This window comes from Tasmannia lanceolata, unplaced genomic scaffold (assembly GCF_043159265.1).
Source record: "Tasmannia lanceolata isolate RefF3 unplaced genomic scaffold, GAP_Taslan_0.1 ptg000008l, whole genome shotgun sequence".
NCBI lineage: Eukaryota > Viridiplantae > Streptophyta > Magnoliopsida > Canellales > Winteraceae > Tasmannia > Tasmannia lanceolata.
Window position 1 is genome coordinate 65,615,072 of NW_027518685.1, and position 7,735 is coordinate 65,622,806.

Here is a 7,735-nt window from a genome sequence, read left to right on the forward strand (position 1 = left end):
GAACCTCTTTGTGAACTTATCAAATGCCTGCTCCCTCTCGAACCACTAATATTATTGATCAGATCATTGAATCATTTATTTCTCTTGAAATCAGTTCAATTCTTATTTCTACACACGCCTTTTTTTAGGAGGTCTACATCCATTATATTGCATAGGGGTTACGTCACGTACGAAACTTAATAGTATACCACTTCTACGAATGGCTCGTAATGCTGCATCTCCGTCGGCTAAAAGACTTTCCGAACTTGAGATGCAGGCATGAAATTGATCTGATCTTTCAATTGAAATGAAACTTTGTAGTCATTTCCTTTCGTAAAAAAGGTAGAAAAAGACGAGGTTTAGCCAACTTTTTCATATATGCTCCTTTTTAAGCCAGCCCATATCCGTTAACTGCCAACCGTTTTCTTGCTTGGCTTATACCTTTCTTGATTGGCTTCGCCTTAACTATACAAGGGAGACCATATACCTTTCTTGATTGACTTACCATCCCCGATCTGACTAGATAGAGGACGGCTAGTAAAGACTGAAAACGGCTTCCCTCCGTTGTGACCCTGCTTGCTCGACCGGGCTACAACACTTGGATGACCGGCGACTCATAGGCAGTGGCTTGGCTAAGGGAACCCACCGGAGCCGATAGATATCCGCCAATCCATTTTAAAATAGCTATACCCACATATACATGCATTTATCCATAGATCATGTATCTGCATGCATAACATAACAGCCTTTTCCTTGTCGCAGCTTTCGATTGGGGGAGCCTCGAGCATCCAGTATATGACATTAAGGAGTATTCCCCAATAGAGTAGTCAACTTATAGAACAAGCAAGTAAGCTAAGGCTAAGGCTAAAACCCCTTGTGTGAAGCATATGGGTAAGAAGGAATCAATATCTTGACATAAGCCAAGAGGCAAGTGTAGATAAGATAAAAAATGGATTGAAGGTAAGATAGACGAAACCAGCAAGACATAATAGGTAGCGCGGCGCATGTGCTTTACTTCTTTTTGAGTCAGACCTACGTCTACATGCAAATGATGGGTCTACATCAAACCTACGTGAAGGTTCTGATGATGAGACAACTTCATCTCGTGCGTTGAATGGCACTACCATTTCCATATAGAATGTATGTTGATTGCCTTTCCTTGCCACACGCACATCTCTATCTAGCATTGCTTCTTCTTGTGTGTTTCGTTCTTCAACAATTTGTTTGTTTATATTCTTCATTGCTTGTTTATCCTCTTTAAATTATTCGAGGGCAACTCTCATTTGTCTCATTAGTTGTTCATATACACGTGAATACCCGGCGAGTTTGCTATGTAAATTAGCGTAATGATTTTTAAATCGATTAATCCCACCAGTTGTAATTTTGTTACAATAAATACAATACACTGTTTTTCTCGATGGTGGATTCACCATCTTCCCATTCTCCCCTGCAGGATCAAGAGGCATTGTTTATCTAGAAAAAAAAAGTTCATATAAAAAGATAACATAATCGATTAATCCCACTAGTAGTATGATGATCTATCATATGAACAACCCTAATCACTGGAAATTAGTGTTTTGCCCCAACTTCAATAGATCAAATCAAAGCAAAAAATCATACCCTTATGATCTGAAAGAAGAATGATTCATTAAAGAAACGCCTAGAGATCGGAGACTTAGGTTCTTCCTATGGAGATGATAGTTGGGAGTTGGGACAAGACCTATTTAAGTAGGGGACAAACAATTGAACGGTTTCGATCATCTAACCTTATGGGGGCCCATAGTAAAATTTTGGAAACTACGAGGACAAGTAAGCACAGACAATATCGTGTAAAAACTCTTCCCACATTTATTTTTCACAAAATATATTGCGGTGTGAATATTCTGATGATCCAAACCATTCATTCGTTGCCCTGACTTAAATTGATCGGAGCCCAAAAAACCATCTCAATAGAATGATCCTAACCATCCAATCTGTGAGGCACGACTCATTAAAGAAACCTCGATAGATTGGAGGATTAGGATCCACCTGTGGAGATTATTTTTTGGGACAGATCTATTTAAGTAGTGGCCCAACAATTAAACTATATAATCGTCCTCACAAATCGGAGGGTTAGGATCCACGTATGGAGATTATGTTTGGGGACAAACCCATTTAAGTAGGGGCCCAACAAATGAATGGTCATCTAACAATGTAGGAGCCCACTAATTTTTTTTGAAAAATACATGCACGAATACCTACAGGTGGCAGGTGCCTATGTTTGGATTGAAAGAAAAAGTGAAAAACATTTCTGATGGGAAAATTTTTCTTGGGAAAATTTAGATGATAATGATATGATTGTGATTAATTTAGAGGGATATTACATAAATTGAAGGTCCATCTAAGTAAATGTTGAATGGGTTTAGTTTCAGTTACCTTTTTTTCAAGTGTAAAATTAGTAAGAAAATTTAGAAATATTTTTTCTTTCCAAACTTTTCCAGAAATTTCACACAAAAATTCATGCAATCTAAACCGGGCCTAAGATTTAAAATATTCGTATGCAGACCATTTAGATAATAATCGTTTGACTATGATATTCTCAGTCCCATGAATTAATAGTAAGACAAACCCACATTATCTTTTATTATTTAACCAGCTATCAAAAGCTATTACAATTCCCAAGCAGATCTCTCAATAGCCAATTGAAAAGGATAAGACAAGGTGAGTCTGTGTTAAACATTAGTGTCAGTACCAATAGCCTTTCAAAATAACAAAAAAACGGCATGTATCTATCAACTAAAGCAGATAAATGACTGCAAAGGCAGCATAAAAGAGGCGCATTTACGCTGCATTTGGGTCATCTATGAACAGTTATACATGGTAAATTCCAAACGAGACAGTTTCGGGAAAGTAGAAAGGCTGAGAGAAGCAAAATCAAGCCTTTTTTTTTTCAGAAATGACATTACACTGCCACACAACAATTTTATAATAAGGAAATGACATTACACCGCCACACAGCAAATGAATAATGAATTTTTTTGTTGTTACTTTCAAAGAACGAATGGGGAAAGGGGCTTTGAGTCTGGGCACAAATGGACGACTTAGATCATATATCTTGAAAAAAGAAATTAGCATTTACGGCAAAGACAAAACAGTCCTATCATTTTTATTGAGCAACCTCATCTTCTTCTTAGTCGAGTTAGGATTAAGAGGGTTTTCTGGTTACCTGGAATGAGAAAACCGGCAAAAACGATTGGTGGTAAGTTTTTTGTGAGTGACGGTAAGGTCCTTGCACAGGACCCTAGTGGGAATAGGATTTCTCATGGGAAACAAGTGATGAAGGAGAGAGATAGGTGGGGCTGAATCCAACCCATATTTATGCATCTACAGCTCCAGGTACGATTTCTACCCAAAGATATGAAAACCTTATCTTTTTTTTAAATGCTTGAAGATAAGGAAATGGGATGGTATATGAGTTGAGGAGTCACGGACCGGCAAGATTCGCTGCCATTGATCACATCTAAGTAGAAACATAGATTCATGTTCGAAATGGCCAAGACTCGTCAAGTCCATGACTCCACTACAATTCTGCGTTGACTCAGCCGAATTCCGAGCCGAGTCGCCGAGTTTTTTAAACACTGGTAGACATTGTTACAGGAAATATTGACGATTTGCTTACTTGGAAGAGTTGGGTAGAATCCAAGTTGAGACAACTAACTATGAAGCCTCTTGTGGATGCCATTGAAACTGAAGTTTTCTTTCATCGACTGGCTGCTATACATATTCTGCCTGTGATAGACTTAGAACAAAATCTGATGCATTTAACCGCATCAAGTATGGAGCAGCACCCAAGCATATTCAGTGAATTGGAGCAGCTTAACAGTTGTATGTTCAGTTCAATGACGGGTTTAGTTGAGGCAGGAAATGGAGAAAGATCAGATGCCACAGCTGCATTGATCTGATTGGGAATTAGGTGCAGAACAATAACTTATAGGGGTGGTTTTTGCCTACAAAACAGGGAAGCAAACTAATTATGAATAACTATCCATTGTTCTTGGTTGGACATCAAAGAGGTGAACAGTCGGTTGAAACTTCTTTTCCTTGCTGAAGCTTGAAAAAAAAAAAAAAGAGAGAGACGCAAACGTGGTGGTTTGAGCTATGAGAAGACAGCAAAAGGGATAATTATAACTGTTTGTGATTTGGGTAAATACCCTGCTCCCGTATGTCAAGGGAGATCTGAGCTTGAGGACATGCTCTTTTTAAGAGAGTGGAGGGGTGATGTGGACATCGACCCCATCTAGGCAGCCCAAGATTGAAGACAAAGCAAGGGAAATGATAAAGAGTCTAAGTGGTGGCTTGGCATGGATCTACAGTCAAAATTTGATCTAGGCGTGGCTCAAGGGTGGAGCTTTGACATGTATTGTGTGTATCCTATGAATGTACAGATGTACATGTATATGATATGTGTATTGAGTATGTGTGTATAGGTATAAGTGTAATTGTGATGGGTAGGAGCAATACTTGTAATAAGAGGATAATTGAGTGGCATTGTAGTGATGCTTTCATGTAAAGGCTGGGATCTGGGATTTTCTATAAATAGGGGGGCTAGGGGGTAGAGATTAGGTTTTTTTTTTTTTAATCATTTGAGAAGAAATATAATTTTTCGAAGTGAGGAGGTTTCTTGGAGAGAATTCCAAGGGAAAAGGGGAAAAATTCTTCAACGTTGGATCCTCGGCCCTCGAGAAGGCGAGCTCTGAGCAAGCCTTGTTGGACGGATCGTTGTCATTGTTCTGGATCCGAGTATGGATGAGATTCACACGGGGTTTTGTACTTCTATCAATGGTTTGAAATTTCGGTTTCGGCATAAATTTCGGACCTAGCCGAAACCGAAATTTCGGCGGAAATTTGGTAGAGACACGAAATGTCGATTTTTTGGGCCGAAATTTGGGAAAGGAATAAAAATTAATATTATTTTCCCAAATTTTGTCCAAATTGATGAAATTTCCAAAATTTCGGTTTCGAAATTTCATGGTACGTTTTGCCAATTTCTAGAATTTCATTCATAGTTTCCATGTTTTTCTTCCGTAGCTTGTTTCAAGAAATAAATCCATCTCCAGGTACCACCAAATCATTCGACACTTGGTGGGAAGCATATGTCGAGACTTCTTTGCCTGTTTCTAGAGCGAGATTGAAAATCAACCTTTGTCGTTCAATTACAAAGGGAGAAGGTTCTCATGACCATTCATCGAAAGTGCCAACCACGGGTCCTGAAGATTCTCAACAAGCCGAAACAGCTGAAGAGATATCACAAAAACTTCGAGGTATGCCATCTAATTACTCAAGAACTTCAACTTTATCTTCCATTCTCTCATTGTTCTTCTCCCTGTAGATGAACCCTTGAAGACACCTTCAAGAACCCCCGAAGTTGTTGTGACAAAGGCTATTGCTCCTCCATTACAGAGGCCTTTTTGTGCTGATGATTTTTCTGGTGAAGAAACAAAAGAAGGCTCCTCGGAAAGAATATTAGTCAGAACTTTCAATCAGCCGGTAAATACGTCCTCGATGTATGCTAAATTTTATTTGGAATGCGGCTTACTTTCTGATCATCGCAGGTCAGACTTATGCAGTTCGTTATAGAATCAGAAGCGCTTTTAGGGTGAAAGCCAATGAAATTCACCATAAAACAATGAAAGATTCTTCAACCTCTGCTCCCATCATCCATCACACCATTGTCGTCTAACAGCAATTCTGACTCACCGCATTTCATGGTTGTAGAACCTCCACTAAGTCAAACTTTGATTCCCAAAGGAGGCTTAGCTAAGGGGAAGGAAAAAAGGGTAACCGAGGAGACAGTGACTTCGGCCAACCTGGTAACTATGGACTATCCTATCTCTTAGCAGTTGCGACACATGATCAAAAAAGGCGGTTCCATTTGCAAGAATGAAGAATCCATAACAGGTTAGTGAAGAAGTCTTCAAGAGCTTATTAGAGTTGCAAGAATATCTGAAGGTGCGGTACCGGTGGATTAGCATAAGAATCATAGTAATGCTATTAAAATATCAAGAAAAGATAATTATTCAATTTGCCAGCTGGTAGATGAGTTTTTTAAGATTACAATACTCAGATCAAAAGGCAGAATGCAACCATCAAGATTGATTACAAGAATATACAGGACCTAGGATTCCCTGATTGAAAGCAGCGAGAGGATCTTAAGACATGAACATGGGTAATAATGTAGTGGATGATATAATCCCTTTAACGAGGAACACTCCTTTTGTGCTCCTATCTTGCACTAATACATATTAGGTAAGGTACTCAAATGACAGCTCACAACAGGAACTCATATATTCATGTCAAAGAACTGTTTGCAATTGAAAGTCACACCAAACATCCAAACATTAAAGATCAAAGCCAGGATGGTCATCTATCAAACAAAAAGACGAAAACCTAACAACACCTAATTGTCATTTTCAACTAAGAAACCAACACCTTCTTTACTCTTTTTTGGTGGTCATTTCTCATAAGCTACTACAAATTCTTATATAAGAAACATCATTCAAACCAACATCATAAATAACATCAAGGAAAATAAACATCCAATTTTTAGGCTAAAAAGGTTCAAGGAGAGTGCATATCTATATTTTTAAGCATTTATTTTATCCATCTATCAGGACAAGCATATATACATACATATATATTGGAGGCTAGAAAGAAGCAAGGAAGTAAAGATACATACATGCAAAGCCCTAAGCAAGAGAGGCCTCTCCTCTAAGATTTCCTTGAACAATTTCTTGGCCTTGGAAAGCTGCCCCATGAGCTCATATGAAAGAGCCTGCAAAAGCCTCCATTCGACCTCATCTGGTTCAACATCTATCAACCTCTCCACATACTTAATAGCCTCCTTGGTCTTCCCTTTCCTCATTTTCCCATACAAAACTACCTTCAAAGCTTCGACATCTCTTGGGTTCTTCTCCAAAATCTTCAAGTACAACCCTTCATCTTCATCTTTCCCATTTTGGGTCTCTCTCTTTTCCTCCAAAGGTGTAGAAATACCACTGTTTGGGGCACTTGATGATGCCAGAGCAAGTCTGTTGTTGAATCTCCCCAAAAAGAGAAGAGACCCAATAAGCACGATAGCCAGTCTCTTTGCATACTTTTTGAAATTATGTATAGTGCTTGGTTCTATTATATGGTTTTGAGGAGTGTATGAACATGATATCTTGGAAAAATTGGAAGTGGGCTGTTGAAGAAAAGATGAAGGGAGACATTTGGTTTTGAAGAAATGAGACTTACCCAGTTGCAGTTGAGTACAGGGTTGGAATTTGGGGGTGATAGAGAGTGATTTCTGCAAGTGGAGGTGGAGAGGAAGATTAGTTGATAAGCTTTCCATTCCCTTAAAACCCTTGTTTTTCAAAACCCTGGTAAAATTGTTGGGGTGTTTGTTAGAGTGTACAGTGATTAAGAGGGAGACGGGCAACTCATCCACGCGTTTGGCAAGATGAAAAGTTCACAAATGATTAAATAAAGAACCCGACTTCGGCCTAGGGGCTCAACCCCAACCCAATGGGTTCAACCCTATTTTGGCTCGGGTTCGGTTCGCATTTTCTCGGGCTGGGTTGGATTTTATTAGGGTTGAGAAAAGCCAACCCGATTTAATTTCGGGTTGGGTTAGGGGTGAGGCTTTGCCAACCTGACCCAACCCAACCAGACAAAACCCGACCTTTGTCCTCTAATTTTATCGTGATTTTCTTAGGGAGGTGATATTTTCGCTCCCCCT

General features: G+C 39.1%; 1 protein-coding gene across 2 annotated transcripts in view; it reads right to left on the reverse strand.

Annotated features, from left to right (window-relative positions):
* The window catches only part of LOC143883738 (Tetratricopeptide repeat (TPR)-like superfamily protein), a 29,875-nt gene extending 22,411 nt beyond the window's left edge, over positions 1-7,464 (reverse strand). The window contains exon 1 of one of the 2 annotated variants that reach the window (XM_077387058.1): positions 6,695-7,464. In XM_077387058.1, the coding sequence (XP_077243173.1) occupies positions 6,695-7,348 (654 nt within the window). In that variant the 5' untranslated portion in view covers positions 7,349-7,464. The remainder of the gene's footprint in view (positions 1-6,694) is intronic. The other variant, XM_077387057.1, reaches the window with a different exon arrangement.
* Positions 7,465-7,735: the final 271 nt, after the last annotated feature.